Source organism: Equus caballus, chromosome 21 (assembly GCF_041296265.1).
Source record: "Equus caballus isolate H_3958 breed thoroughbred chromosome 21, TB-T2T, whole genome shotgun sequence".
NCBI lineage: Eukaryota > Metazoa > Chordata > Mammalia > Perissodactyla > Equidae > Equus > Equus caballus.
Genome location: NC_091704.1, coordinates 32,036,295 through 32,052,624, shown reverse-complemented (window position 1 = coordinate 32,052,624; position 16,330 = coordinate 32,036,295). Strand labels below are relative to the sequence as shown.

General features: G+C 40.7%; 2 protein-coding genes across 2 annotated transcripts in view; one reads left to right on the top strand and one right to left on the bottom strand.

Moving 5' to 3' along the window:
• Window positions 1-368: 368 nt before the first annotated feature.
• GZMA (granzyme A) lies at window positions 369-7,958 on the top strand. The gene is made up of 5 exons (XM_001494044.6): window positions 369-636; window positions 3,257-3,395; window positions 4,855-4,996; window positions 5,209-5,478; window positions 7,726-7,958. Exons 1-5 carry the CDS (start codon window positions 384-386, stop codon window positions 7,885-7,887), a joined length of 966 nt encoding a protein of 321 aa, XP_001494094.3. The 5' UTR covers window positions 369-383; the 3' UTR covers window positions 7,888-7,958.
• A 2,874-nt stretch (window positions 7,959-10,832) lies between these two features.
• Window positions 10,833-16,330, bottom strand: part of CDC20B (cell division cycle 20B) — a 59,191-nt gene continuing 53,693 nt past the window's right edge. The window contains exon 13 of the mRNA XM_001494024.5: window positions 10,833-12,228. Within this exon, the coding sequence (XP_001494074.2) occupies window positions 12,128-12,228 (101 nt within the window). The 3' untranslated portion in view covers window positions 10,833-12,127. The remainder of the gene's footprint in view (window positions 12,229-16,330) is intronic.

Below are 16,330 nucleotides of genomic sequence, written 5' to 3'. Positions count from 1 at the left end.
AGCATAATAAATTATCCTCCAAAAAAATAGGGAAGGAAAATCCAGGCAGGAGATGACAAATAAACAAGGCTCCCAACTGCATCTCCACTTGCCCTTGGCCTTTTGATCCTTATACAACCCAAAGAGATAACTAGAAAGAAATTTGGTTCGTGACCAATTTTTGACATTTTTTGAAGTCTTAATTTAAGTCTTAACAGAGCTTCCATTCATGGATACGGAAAACAGTATTGCTGATGATGAAAACTAGAATCCTAGAAATCTCCACTGAGACATTTTAGAGTCTCTTCTGGTGTACTAAGTCCTGAGGGTAAAAACACCCCCATACCCCCACCCACCGTGTAGAATTATCGTCCTCTCCCTCTGCAGTCCTAGCCAAGGACAGCATGCCCACAGGCAAGAGTGATTTACAAGTGATCTCACTTACGTTTCATTTCTGGATGCTCAAATTTGAAATGGGAAAGAAAGAAAAAGAAGACAGGAAACCACATCCTTTGTCCTCTCAGTATATAGACAGAGTCAGTCACGAACTGAACACAGATTTCGTGCTGATTGATGTGGGGACACCAGCCACAATGAGGAACTCGTTTCTGGCATCCTCTCTCTCAACTGTCATTTTTCTCCTGCTAATTCCAGAAGGTAAGACTGATTCTTGTCATTTCCCTTATAATCATTAGTCAAAACAGAGCAGACTTTCATTGAACTTTTGACAATATTAGCTAAGAGTACTAAGAGGAGATTTTTTTTTCCCCAAGCCTTAACATTCTTTCTTGGATTCTAAATATGTCTTTATTTTAGGAGGAAAAACATCCTTCTTTCTTCTTTACAACTTCTTCACAAAAGATATAGAACCACCAGTACTTATTGCTGTCAATTTGTAGCTTGAAAATTGCCAAAAAGGAGAAGGTAAAAACAAGCAAATAAACAAACAGCTCTTGAGTTAGGAAAATAAATAGGACTTTTCAGGAAAGGAATAGTGTTGCCTCAGCCTTTCTTGCTGCAGAAGATGCACAGATTGTTTTAAAGGCAATTAAAACAAACCTGACCTAGACGCGCAAAACAAATCAGGAATGATTTGAATCTTTAACGTTATTTCTCTAGGCTAGTCTTAATAGATTAGGACATTGGGAATGTCCCCACATCGATTCTCTGGAAGTGCTGTAGTATTCTGTATTGAGCTAATTCTCTGGTGTACTAAGTAGTAACCAACAAGCCTAATTTTGTGCGAGCTGCACATGCGTCAGTTTGAAATGCTATAAAACCCATGGCATTATCACAAGAAGGGTAATAGCTCCAGATTTTCATTAAAAACCTCTTAGGAAGTGAGGACTACTCTGGGGCTAGGCTGAACTGCGCTGACAAGTGTGGAGCAGCAAAGCATTGTCCCCAGGGTCTGTCAGATTTTGGAGGTGGGAGTGGTGGGCATGGGCTGATGCAACAACCTGTCTTACCAGAAATTCCCGAGGAAGTTCTCTGGTTTATCTTGCACAAAAAATGAGAGAAATTTTAAAAATAACAAGGTTATAGGACATTTAGGACTAAAGGATGGGCATAGTATAAGCATAGTATACTATAAGTATATGACTATGTTCAGGCATGTTAAATCCTCCATGACAGTGAAAACAGGACAGATTAAAAATCCAATTATATTTTTCCTTCAAAGGAAACAACAAAAGCAACTTGCTCTGCTCTTCTTTGTTTCCTGTGGTGAGAGAGAGCTATGTGGGCCCATAAATGGAACAGACACTGAAAGCAAGTCTTGATGCTCTGGACCAGTGGTCTCAACCTCTCCTACTCATTAGAATACTCTGGAGGGCTTTTAAACCATACTGACATCCCTGCCCCTGCCCCAGAGATGCTAATTTATTCTGATTCTCTGTGGGGACTAAGAACTTCTAGTTTCTAAAAGCTTCTCACCTGCTCTAAACCCTACCCCCGACCCTTCTAGGAGCGGTTGGTTGCAGGAGATTTGGGCTTTTTTCCAAGGTGGTAAAAGTGCTCACCAAACACAGGACTCTGCAAAAGGGAGTATTCTATTGAGTTTACCATTTCTGCAGCCCAGAAGGTCTAAAAATGCACCTTTGGAATCCATCTATATATATACACTCCAGGAAAAGTTGAGAAGTGTGTGAAGTTCTCTTGGTTTCTCTAGTTCCTTCTCCTTTTACTTCTAGAGACTAGAATTTCCCCATCCCAATTCCCTTCTGGAAATTAGAGCTCTCATGGTCACTCTCTTCCCCTTCCCTCGCTCTCATCGTTTACACCTTACAGTGAATTTGGCAATGAGTTAGCTTTAATAATGGAGTAACAGGCCCTGTGCCCTATTTAAGGAACCGCAAGTCTCAACCGATGGTCAGGAGAAACACTTTAGGAGAATCCAAGAACATCCAGTGTAGGAAGGGGGAGAGCTGAGAGTACATCACAAAGGCAAAAGATCCTCTCAACCAATGTGGATGGTTTGCTTGGTGTTTGGGTCTCGTTCCTAATAAGGAATCCAAACTCCTGGTCTAGCATCAAGGAAATTTGAGTAAGGCAGAGTTCTCTTCTTATAGCATCTTTTCTCCTCCCTCCCCCTACCTCATCGGAAAAGGGCTTAGATTAAACCATGTGGTTCAGTCTGGAGATTAAAGAGAAGCCTCAGGGGCAATAGATATTATTCTCTCAACTTACAAATGAGGAGAGTACAAATTTCAACAAACAGAAGTCTCACAATGACCAAAGAACTCATTGGTAGGGTCACAGCTAAAAGGTGTTCATATCAATTTGTAAGCTATGTGGTTTTTGCAAGGGCTTGGGGTGGAAAGAGCAGTTCTCAGGGTTGTAAAAGCCACTCTGCTTCCCCAGATTAATACTCAGCCTGAAAGTGGGAGGAGTGGGAGGGCACTCAAGGTTGTCATCATCACTAGCATCTCCTATAGCAACTGTTACTGGTATAGACCAACGCACAGTTGTCTGCCCTTTGTAAGCCCAAGGCTCAAGGTCAGTGGTTGCGACAGATCACCAGCCTGTTAATCCCCAGAACTGCCGATGGCATGGCTTCTGTGGGTGAACGAACAGGACCCTCTCAGAGAGTCCACTAGAAATGGGATTTATATTCAGATATCTGAACATCTATATGGAGAGTAGCGGGGGCAGGGAAGATGCTCTCATCCACACTTCCTCTCCAAGCAGGAAAAGCATGTCTGGTCTTCGAAATATGGTTCTAGGGAGAGCTCTGTGGGGTGGACGCTGATGTGATTTGCCTTTTTCTTTTTAACAGATTTCTGTGAAAAAATTATTGGAGGAAATGAAGTGACTCCTCATTCAAGACCCTACATGGTGCTACTTAACGGAGACAAAGTCTGTGCTGGGGCTTTGATTGCAGACAACTGGGTATTGACTGCAGCTCACTGTGTCATGTAAGTGCTTGGGTTTTAAAAAGAATGTTTGTGGAGATAATCCAATTTAGGCGAATATTAATAAAAAGAGTAAATCCCACTAAAGCCATGGAGGCTCACATACTGCTTCACATTACGTACCTAAGTTTCTAGAAACTTATTTTCTTTACCCCAACAGAGAGTTAAGTCCAGACTTGACCCCAAAGAATCAGACCAATGGGGAAGCAGCATCCCCAAGTTCTTTCTGTAGGTCTCCTCTGGAGCCGATGGGTCAGGGTACTGCAAGGCTTGGCTTCTGGTCTTAATTTCGTGAGTGGGTAGAATTAGCCACAGTGTGGGAGGGTAAAACTTTCAGTGTCCCCTCAGGGCCCTGAGCGCAACTGTCCAATAGAGAAATGATTTCCTGTTTCCCTTAGTGAATTTCTCTGACACCTTCAGCCATCTCAACCCCTGTCGATCACCACCTTCAAACTTCTTCCAGGCCTGGTTTTTTCTCCACTCCCTAAATCAAGCCTCTGAACTTCAGCTGTCCAATATCATGGCCACTATCATATTGGCTATGTAAATTTATACGACCCTATATAAATTTAAATTAAATTAAATTACAAATTTAGTTCTTTGGTCATACAAGCCACATTTCAAGTCGTCAGTAGCCACCGTGGCTAATGGCTACCATATTGGACAGCGCAGATTTATAGAACATTTCATCATCAAAGTACGCACACTGAAAGCACTGTTCTAAGGGATTAAGTGAGATTAATATCGGCTGGTGTAATGGAAAAACAGCAGTGCGAATATCTGGGTGGTGGTTTATGCTAGGTTGTGAATGATAATAGCCTTAATAATTATTACATCAGAGAGTATTTTGATTTTATTAACCACAATGAACCTTATCATAGGGTAAGAAAAGAAAAACATCCTGGACCCCACCTTTAGACCACCTTCCCCCCAAGATACACACACTCAATGTCATTCAAATAGGGTCCTCCACTAGGTAATCTATTTCTGAAAGGTTTCCCATTTAAGATGTTTGTTTTTTCTTACCAAGATCCCCTCAGTGCATTTCTCTACAACTATCCAGTGACTTTTGCTTCTGTTTCTAGACTACTGAGACCTTTGTTTTCTAGTAAGCCTGATTCTCTATCAATGCTTAAGGAGGGTCGGGTGGGTGCGGCACTAAAACCCCAAGAGAGATCTCAAGACTTGGCCTAGCTGCCATGGAATTCTCCTATTACTTGTTTCCAACGAACCTAGTTCAATTTGTTATAAATAAGCTGGTAATGATAATGATGATAATAAATTCATAAACATATTGCTTTTTATTCTTTAAAGTATACCTTTTTCTCCCTTCTGAGCCACAAACAGGTATTTCCATCACAACCATATTGACAAATGGGACAATGAAGCTGATCAGTGCCTCGTATGCTCAGCTCCTGATTTAAAGAGTAAACCCAGTTAATAGCGTTGTGTCTGTTTTCAGGAACAGAAAGTCCGAAGTCATTCTTGGGGCTCACTCAAAAACCAAGAAAGAGCCAGAAAAACAGATCATGTTTGTTAAGAAAGAGTTTATCTCTCCATGCTATGACCCAGAAACACATGAGAGTGATCTTAAACTTCTACAGGTATGTCCCTTTGACTGTACCTTTGACTGACTTAAAAGTCATAGAACCTCCTACAACCTGGCCACCTACATGGAAACCTTTCCTTAATGCCCCTGTAGCTACAGACTATAGCTACATAAGGGGGTTCTTGGGAGTTGGGCTAGAATTTAAGTAAAAACATGAATATTTTAATTATTTCATTCCGTAAACTCTTTATGCTTGTTTTCCAACAGCTGAACAAAAAAGCAACAATTAATAAAAATGTGGCTATCCTTCGTCTCCCTAAAAAGGGGGATGACGTGAAACCAGGAACAGTGTGTCGAGTTGCAGGGTGGGGGAAGTATTCCAATAGGTCACCTGCATCTGATATCTTGAGAGAAGTCAATGTCACCGTCATAGATAGAAAAGTCTGCAATGATCCAAAGCACTACAATTTTAAACCTGTGATTGGACTGAATATGATTTGTGCCGGAAACCTCCGAGGTGGAAAAGACTCGTGCAATGTAAGTAAAATGAGATCCCACAGTTTAGCTATTGGATTAAGTCAGGCAGATATAGAAAACATCACGCTTAGTCTTATCACGGCATTGGCTTCTACAGAGTCCTAGTGCTTTTTGGAAAAAGTTTGATAAATCCCAGTCAAATAAATTAATGTTCTCATCTCAAGTGAGTTGTTCATCAAAAATAAGTTCAGGGGACAGCCTCATGGTGTAGCAGTTAAGTTCACCGGCTTCGCTTGAGCTGCCCGGGCTCGCCAGTTCAGATCCCAGGCATGGACCTATCCACCACTTATCAAGCCATGCTGTGGCTGGCATCCCACATGTAAAGTAGAGGAAGATGAGCACGGATGTTAGCCCAGGGTCAATCTTCAAAAAAAAAAAAAAAACAAGTTCATTGCTACTGCATGAGATGACCTACCACATCTTCTTGTTTTATATCAAAAACCACTAAGAAGCAATGGTTTTTTCCTCATGTTTCATATTGACACATGTAGATCTAAATTTTAAAATGCGTAACACTCAGGAGAGCCAAAGTCAAGTTTCCTCCAGAGCCATCAGTACCCTTTTGCCCATCACAGCACCTCCCAAAAATTCCCCCACCAGTTAACTGGGCAAGTCTGAAACTCCTATAATTCCCAAGCCTGACTGAGGATCTTAGGCTAGACCCCCATGGCTTCCTAGAGCCAAACTCAATCCCCAAGAATAACTTCCAAGCATAACTCATACCAGAGAATGTGTAAGCCTCCATACCAGAGTTCCTGGAGAAGGGATGTGACAGGACCCTGCTTAACAATAGAAATAGAAGGAACATGTTATAAATGTTTAAGCTCTGCGTACTGGCTTATCATTTCTCACCTTTCCAAAAGACTCTATAGAGCCTTATCTGAAGAGAAGGAGTGCGCAGTGTACATGGTTTGGGAGTAATCAGACACTGAGAGATCCAGAGGTCTCTGCCCTTTCCAGGTGCTTGTCTAACATCAGCGTAATCTGAATGGACCAGCACAATGGAATGCCTTCAGGACTAAGGCTAGGCAAATCCCAGGAAAAGATGGTGTTTGTCTTCAGCACCCTTCCACTTTCTCTTCTTTGCTCTCCCTCACCCCTCCTCTCCTCTCATCCCCGAGTCCTGGCATTCAGGAGCCCAGAACCTGTATGCTTTTGAAACCCACATGCAACATCCTGAGGCCACGACAGCATCCCAAGATGGCTGTCCCCCTCCCACCAGCCCCCTCTATCATCAAAGCTTACCAATTCGTTTCCGTTCTCTCAATGCCCAAGACTGCCTGGAATTGGCCCTTGATGAGTTAAATCTAAAGGACTAATTCTGAAATTTTCAGGCACTCTATTAGGCAGGAGAAATATACTCATCCAGGAGGACCCCAGCTTCTCACATGGGTCTTTACTTCATATACTCATAAGGCTAGTTTTTGCCTGGAAAGGGAAAATCATTGGTGCCTTCCCATTGCTGGGATGGAGTTGGACCCTCAGAGCCTTGCATTTGCAGAGCTCTGTGTACATGCCTCAGTGGCCCTCCATCTGGCATTGCCAGTCTTCCCTAAAGCCGTAGCAGTGAAATGGCCAATCCAGACTCTAGACCTCCAACACCTTAACATATGCTGATTCTAGAGTTCCATGAGAGATTACAAGATCACACACTGGGTGACACAGTCAGAAAGACTAAAGCAACAACTTACAGCTAACTGAAGCTCTCTGCTATGGAATCAGTTAGCTCCAAAGTGTAATCACTGATTTCCGGGAGCTTCCATCTAGCATCGGATGCTCAAAGAAGACTTGGGGGAGCAGTTTCTGTCTATTTGAGAGGATGAAGGGAAAGGTTGCTCTGGTTTTGTTTCATTGGGAAGACAATTATCCACTGGAAAAACTAGAAAACATGGTTTTTACTCTTTGCCTCAGTGTCTCATCTCCATCGATTATGTTATCCCTTGAGTTATTAAGCATTTTGAAAAAATGACAAACAGGAGGGTTTAGTTTTTAAAGCGGAGAAACAGTCTCAAAATAGTGGGTAACATAATCAGTAATACAAGTTTCATTTCAATTTTCACAGGTTTATAAATAAATTGAGTAAGCCAATGTAAAAACATTAAAATATTCTCAAATATTTTATTTTTTTAAGCACTAATTTTCAATTAAGTCAAGGTTTATCTCAACTCCACATTAAATGAAATTTCTTTGTTCCACTAGTGGCTGTGTTTGATGCTGATCCCCAGCACCCCTCTTGTTTTCCTCCAGGGAGATTCTGGAAGCCCGCTGATATGTGAGGGTACTTTCAGAGGTGTCACTGCCTTTGGCCTTCCAGGGAAATGTGGAGACCCTCGAGGACCTGGCATCTATAGTCTTCTCTCAAAAAAACACCTCAACTGGATAATTAAGACTATGCAGGGGGCAGTTTAGATAACTGCATTTCACTTTACTGCTGTCACTTCTTAATCTTATCATAAATAAAATCAGTTTGTATGACTGTTCTCGTTTCTCTCCTATAACTTTAGTGGGTAGATCTCCACCAGCAAAGTGAGGCAGAGTAAAATAGTGACCTCATGGATGATGCAAGGGGGAGATTAGGGGACCATTGTCACCAATGTCATCCACGTGTCAAGTGACATGCTAATTTTGCTTGAATTATTCACTTCACTCTCTCATTGGGACCCAGCAGGAGTGACACTAAGGTCAGTCTGTCTAGTAACCAATACAGTGAAGACCTCAGCAATTCTGCAGGAAACAAAAACAGCCAGTCTGGAGCATTTGGGTTAAAAGGAAACAAGTTCACCCTTCAAAGGCCATTGTTCCACATCAACATCTGCTATTCAGATTTACATGCAAGAACCTGAGTCTATGGGAGAAATAGAAACAGGAAATGCCTTAGAGTATTTTCCAAAGGCAGATGAGAAATAGAAATTAAAATTCTAGGGGATATAAATGGAGCATTTGGCCAGCTCAGAAAATTATGTAACAGAAAGTCAGCCTCCTTTCTCAGTAGTTTGCATTTAAGCCTTGGATTATCTAGGTGATTTCTTGGTTCTCCTTGTCCCTGACCCTGTGTAGGTCCAATCAACATGGTCGCTGCCATAGTAGGGAGTGAGTGTTGAATTGTGGCCAGAAAGTTTCCTTTGGAAAAAACCCCCTGATGTTTATTCAGCATATTGAACTTAATGGATAGTCATCAGCCCAGTAGCCACTTCAAGATGTGATTATGCGAACAGATTCCTCTGATTCCCATCAGTTCCTTTAGGAGTATAAATTGTGTGTGTGAGTGTGTGTGTGTGTCTACCACACACACAATGTATATCCAAACCAAGAACGTACAACACTGAGACAGTATCTTAAAACAAAGGAAGAAGCAGAGCTTAAAGACTGACCAAAAGACTAGCATACTGGATTTCGACTACGGCTCACCAGACTCTTTAAAATTACCAGGCCCTGGCCCCACCTCTAGAAATTTTTATTTAATTGGTATTCAGTGGGACCCAGGACATAGCATTCTTTACATAAGCAGTGCAATGATTCTAACATGCAGCTAGAGATGAGAACCTCTATACTAGAAAGTAAGACCTGGTGCTAATATCTAAAAGAGAAGCTCTAAAAAAGTCATTAGGATGATATTCTACATACCCACTATAATCCCTAATTCCTAGTTAGGATTTTAACAGCAATAAGAGGATGTAATATTCCCTACTGGCAACATTTGTTACAAGTTTTGAAGTCCACTTATGAAGTAGTTGTATGGAAACCTTGTTCACTGCTGGTGGAAGTGGTACAACTAGTACAACTTCTTGGGAAAACTGGCAGTGTCTATTAAAACTGAATGTACACACACCCTACGGCCTAACAGTTCCACTCCTGGCTATATACCAAACAGAAATGAGTGCTTGTTTCCACAAAAGATGTGGTTGAGAATGTGCATAGGTGCTTTATTCTTTAAAGTCAAAATTGAAAGTAACTCAAATATCTATCCACAATAAAATGGACAAACAATGAAAAAGAACAAACTACAGTTACATGCAACAACATAATTTAATCTTACGCACTTAATGCTTAGTGAAAAAAGCCAGACAAACAAGAGCATATACTGTATGATTCCATTTATCTGAATGTTGACATAAGGTGAAACTACTCCATGGTGATAGAGGTCAGAATAATAGAGGGGTGTTGACTGGGAGTCTTTTAGGGTACCAGAAATGTTCATATTTTGATCTGGAAAGTGGTTACACACAGTTATCTATTCATAAATTAAAACTCATCAAGCTATACACTTAAGACTTACGTACTTTCCTATATGTGAATTATCACTCAATAAAAATTTTAAATTACAAAACTAAAAAATCAGTTGTACAAAGGCTTCTGTTTTATGTGTTATCTATAAGTTCACTTTTTTTCTTTACTAAAACCATATCCCAGACTTCCCACCAAAATGAACAGCAGGTAAAAGATACATTGCTATCTTTCTTAAATGTGAGCCTGTTGTCACACACCAGTATTAACTGAGAGAAGTGATCTTTAGTAATGACATAGTGTCATAAGACTGTTAAGACAGAAGTACCCAGATCAGAATGATGGGGAACACTGGAAATGGTCTGATCATTTTGCTCATTTCCCTGCTAACTATTTTCTTATAGTTTATAGCTAATTAAGAAGAAGATGAAATTAAACCATTAGCTTAAAGACAAAGAATGTGTATTGCAGAAAAGTATAATATTTGCAGCTTTTGGTGACCTAAAAATTTTCTAAGGCAAGAATTACTAGCACTACCAAGCAGATTTTCTGAGTTAAAAAACAGAAAAAATAAAAGAATATATTGGCAAGTTAACACTAATTTGACAGGAGAGTCCTAACTCCCCTTGTATATACCATTCCACTTTTCGATTATTAAAGCTTTTGTTTTATTTTATGGGGGGTGGTTTTTGGTGGGGCAATGGGGGTTAGGGGAGTATGTATGTATTGCTAAAAAACATTTTATGACAAAGAAAACAAATCAATCAATATTGTTATCTGACATATGCAAAACATTCCAAGGGGCACTAAAAAGTCTATTATAGGGGGCCGGGCCGGTGGCGCAGTGGTTAAGTTCACACGTTCCACTTCTCCGTGGCCCGGGGCTCACCAGTTCGGCACACCATGCTGTGGTAGGCGTCCCACATAGAAAGTAGAGGAAGATGGGCACAGATGTTAGCTCAGGGCCAGTCTTCCTCAGCAAAAAGAGGAAGATTGGCAGTAGTTAGCTCAGGGCTAATCTTCCTCAAAAGAAAATGTCTATTATAAGCTCCCTCAACTCCTCAATTTAATTGTCCAGGGGAGAAATAAACACATTAAAACTAAAATAACCAAAGATTCACACAGTAATAAAAGATTTAAAAAACAACTAGAATAGTTTATTAATACCAAATAGGTGATACCAACTGATGTCAAGAGTTCAAACCCAGGTAACAGCATTTCAAAACACTTCCTGGAGAGATTAGGACCTATGTGGCTAAGCAAAGGAAAGGCAGAGAGGAGCATGAATTCCAGACAAGAAGAAAAACTTCAACAAAGGCACCAAGGCAGGAAATCACAAGGCTTAGCCCAGGGCAAATGTAGGAGATGAGTGGGAATTAATCTTAAAAAGACAGAACAGTGGACTGAAAAGCTTGAAGAAAGCTTAGCAGTTATCAAATCCTAATTCCTATTCTTGCAAATGTTGTGACACATTCAAGGTCAGTTAGTCAGTTTATGACAAAGCCGAGGCAAGAACAGTCCCCCAACTTCAGGTTCTGGGCTCAGGACTCCAAGGTTGAGGCCAAGGGGTTTAGGAAATAGAGAGTCATTGAGAGTTTATGAGCAGGGGACTGACAGGATCAGCACAGTGCTTTTAGAAATTTGACCCAACAGTAGTGTGAGATCCATGAAGACTGAAGGCAGGAAAACCAGTTAGAAGACAATTATAACAGACTAGGCATCAGGTATTCAAGACATGACTGGTGTGAACAAAAGAAAAGAGAACAGGGATAAACTGAGAAAGCATGGAACAGAATAATCAGGAGATTCCCTGATAGGGGAGGATATCCTTGACCGGGATAAGGATGAGACCATGAAGAGGGAAAAGAGAGTCCTAAAGAGGAGCTCATTTTGAGAGGAAATAATATGGATGCTTAACACACTGCCTAGCAAATTATAGGATTTTAATCAACATTTTTCAAGTGAACAAGTTGTGTCTTTAAGGCATTGAGTTTGAGCTAAAGAGAGGGAAAGGATCTCAAACAGGAAATATCCAGAGGCAGACCAAAATAGATGGCAGGAGCTTGGGAGAAAAGTCAAGTGGGAAAGAAGTATTTAGAAATCTATGCTATACATACTATTCTGACTATAGCAGTGAAAATGCATCTCTAACAAGGAAGAGATAGAGAGAGAAGAATAATAAAAAGGAGGAGAAGGAGGAAAGTAGAGAGAGAAGAATGGAAGGTCAAAGACAATGTCTGGGAAACACAATGGGAGGAAGCAGAGCAAATAAAGTAACCAGAGAAAGAAGGTCAGGAGGACAGAAATTCACCTCAGGAAAAGCACTTCATCTTGTTTGGTCCTGACAACAACTCCATGGAGAAGGCAAGGCCAATATTATTCTCACTTAGAAACAAGGAAACTGAAGCTCAGAGGGGCAGAGTGGCTAGCAGCAATTCCACACACAGGCTGTGCCATCAGCTGCAGCAGAAAACACTCGGGTCTGGTCCGGACTCAACGCCAAGTGCAGTACTCTGCCTCTGTGGCCTGTGGGAAGAAGGAAACACAGCTCATGTTCCGCATTACAGGTGCTATTGATGAGGACTGGGGAGCAACCTAAGGTGGGGCCACAAATCCCATCCAGGATAAAGGGCTTCTTCGAAACCTGCCACCTTCAGAGCTGGCACTCCTACTGCGCCTTTGCTGTGGTAAACACCAGTCAGGGCTGACTCTGGGCAACATCCTAATGTGGCTGAGGTTTTGCTTCAGGGTTTCCTCTTCAGGGCTCTTCCCCCTTGTATTAGTCTCTAAGATGGCCATAACAAATTACCACAAACTACCCGGCTTGAAACAACTGAAATTTATTTTCTCACAGTTCCGGAGACCAGAAGTCCAAAATCAAGGATTTGGCAGGGCTGGCTCCCTCCGGAAGCTCTAGGGGAGATTCTGTTCCTTGCCTCTTCCAGCTTCTGGCAGCTGTTGGAAGTCCTAGATTTGTGGCCACATTACTCCAGTCTCTGCTTCCACGGTCACATCACCTCCTCTTCTGTGCATCTGCTCTCCTCTGTGTTTCTCTTATAAGGACACTTGTCATTGGATTTTGGGCCCATCTAGATAATCCAGGATGATTTTATCTCAAGATCTTTAACATAATTACATCTGCAAAGACCCTTTTTCCAAATAAGGTCATATTCACAAGTTCCAGGAATTTGACGTGGATATCTTTCGGGAGACCATTTTTTAGCCCACCACACCCCTCATACCCCACATCATCATTAGTTCTATGTTCTTGAATTCACCAACACCCAGGAATTGCCATTGCTGTGCTCCTGCCACCCACCCCATCCTTCTTCCTATCCTCCCCCAAAGTCAACCCCTTGGGACCTAGGTTTCAAGACACTAATCAATAAACTGATGCAACTTAATGGAAAAGGACCCAAAAAGCTCTCCCACACAGCACACATGAGTCTTACTTATGGAATTCTAGAGACAATACCCTCTTTCTGTTATCTAACTGAATAATGGTCAAACCGAGAAATGTTTGGTCATTTCTCAAAGAACATTCTGTGGAAAACAGTTCTATATGAGGTTAATAGGTATTAAAAATGAAAAGAGTACATAATATTCATATTAATTTGGGAGCTCCAGGCTAAGAAAATTAAACAGGATTCCTTATTTCAACACTGCTATATGCATTACAAATATTTGGGAGAAGGGGCTATAACAGGCAGCATTTCTGAAACTTATGTGGCCAGAGTCCTTTTGACTTGAGCCTCTCAGCGACTAGTGTTCCTTGGAAAATACTTTGCAAAACCTATCCTAACCCAACAGTGACTTTAACAATCAAAACTTCAGGCCAGAGTAGGGGAAGTGGAGTCCATGAAAAGAGACTGGGGCTGGGAGAATGGAGGGAAGGAGGGAAATTGGATAAGTTTTTGAATGGGTAGGTATTGGAGGGCACAACTAAAATCAAACTACGTGGGTGGTCACCTCCTCCTAGGACCAGTACTGCTTACAACTCAACTGAGAGCTAGAATTGCAGAAATAATCTTGTGCTCTGACACAGGATTCTCAGAAGCAAGTACTGCATATACCCTATTCCACTCCCAAAGGAGAAGTATCTTCAACACTTGGGGCTTTTTCCATCTACACACATCACTTCCAATGCTCTCATTCATGCACACACGCACACACACACACATATAGAGAAGCGTCCCCAAGGGACCCTGGGTGTGTCAGCACCTTAAAAAGTTTACATTGCATACATTGATACATTGCAGCCCCCTTATTTTAAAGGTGAAGAGAAAATTTAAGAATATCAAATGCCTTGCCCAAGATCACATCACTAATAAGTGGCAGAGCCAGAAGTAGAATCAAATTCAATGCTCTAACCATTTAGACCACACTCCAATCCCACAGCAAAGAAGAATCTCTTTTTCTATAAGAGGCCACTGTCCATTATTTTTTAAAAAATTAAGGCAATATAAATGAAAAGCAACTTAATTTAGTTAGGATAAATATAAAACATTACACTAATGCTTTTAAATTAAACTGAAGGAAAATCTATTCAATAAATATAACAGGTGATAAACATGCTGTCATTCTTTATTATGATGTGTTAAGATGAAAAAGAAGGAAGAAGACAAAATGGAGAAAGGAATAGCAGAGGAAAAAAATCCCAAATCTTTTCCAATGCAGGCTTTGAAAAATACCTCAACTTAAAAAATGGACAGCTACTTCTGGAACTTGTTAGGAAAATGGTGTTTGGATTGGAAGCAAAGGTGTTCTTGGAATACTTCCCTCACATCAGTGACAGTCTTAACTTACTAGGTAGTGGGAAATGCCATCTTTATCTCAAAGGTCATCTTTTAGGACTTATAGTCTCAGACTCCAACAATATTGTCACTGGAAGCATTGAAAGTTTTGTTTTCTTTATGCAGGTACAATCAATCATAAATGAGACCATGTATTGATGCAAGTGCTATGGTCTGATGAAACCAAGTCAAAGGCCAGATCTTGCCTATAGACTAGAAAAATACCTATTCCTGTTTCAAAGCTCAGAAATTACAACTCTTTGGGGGTGAGGAGAAAATGATGTGTTATTTTTCTTCTGTAGTCAGGTGGGCGAGGCCTCTTTAACTGAAATTTTCCCCCAGAGAATCGTGACTGTGGCTAACAGGGTGAGACTTAGTAAAGACATGACCATGATCTAGAATACCTTTTTTCCAAACTTTTGACCACAACCCACAATCAAAACTATATTTTACATAGAAACCCCATATATAGGCACATATACGTACTGCATAACTATAACAAAAGTTTCACAAAATAATACCTACTTCTCTATTTTTTCCATTCTATACTATTCTATTTCATTTTTTTTTAATGCTGATGTTGACTCATTACATCCATGATCCAATGGGCCGCAACCCCCAATTTGAAGACCCTCATCCAGATCTCAGTCACTAAGGTATACGTCAAGACAGCTGTCCTTGAGCCACAATGGAAACATTGACTCACAGTGAAAACACATGGAAATCAATACCCTAGCAGTCCCCTGCCATATGGCACGCTCCCTGAAGTGTATTCATGGAACAAGTACCTCAAGATGCTCCCAAACAAAAGATTTCCCAAATGTGTTTGAGGAACACTGAATGCTATAACCCCCTCTTGGAGATTTACAATACTCATAATTTATCAAAGGCTTTGAGACATCCTTAGGAAAGAAAAACTTGCTATTTAACCAGGAATTTTCAAACTTCTCAGACCACATAACATATATTTGTATAACAAACATCCTACTAAACAACTTTGGGAAATATTGCATATAGGAGAAACCACGGGGTTAGAGATGAAAATTAGTGTCTAAGCGCTCAAAAGTAACTGCATCTACTCCAACCATAAATATTTCAAGAGAAGGAGAAAAGGTCAAATGTACTATTTGGAATTCTGTCTGGTATCAATGAAAAAAATTCACAAGGCATTAAAACTAAAGAACTAAAGATCTCTGTTAAGGCCAGAGAAACAAGGAAACATACCTGATAAGTTCAATCTTTATTCCAAGCAACAGCAAATTGACTTGAGTATCTATCAGACGCCCTCACCTAGCTGAAGGGTCTACTTAGCCGCTGGAATTGCAATTTTGTAAAGAATTGGGTTGAAGGCTTGATTTAAAATATTTTTCTAGTCAGAAAAAGTCCAGTGAATTGCATGTCTTATGATTAAAAATACACAAAGGATCAACTCATGCTCCTCCAACACTCATGCCTGGCCATCAAAGTGGCTCTGTCAAGAGCTGCCTGTATTTTTACTTACCAAGTCACATAGTATAAAAGCTTAAGGATATAAAGGGCATTCTGAAGCTAACCAGAGGTCCAACCAGACTGACCAACAGAAGAAAGAAGCCTTTCTGTTGCCAAATAACATTCTCAGAATCTCCAAAGAGAGTCAGAGCATTATCACTATCTAACATTGTATGTATTTGGGTTTTTGTCTGTTTCTTCCCACAAAAGTGTAGGCTCCATGAAGGCAAGGATATTGTCTGTCTTGTTCACCTTGTTCACCTGTGTAACACCCCAAAAAGTGCCTGGCACATAGTAGATACTTGATAAATAAATGTTAGATAAATAAACTCCAGAGATTGACCAGG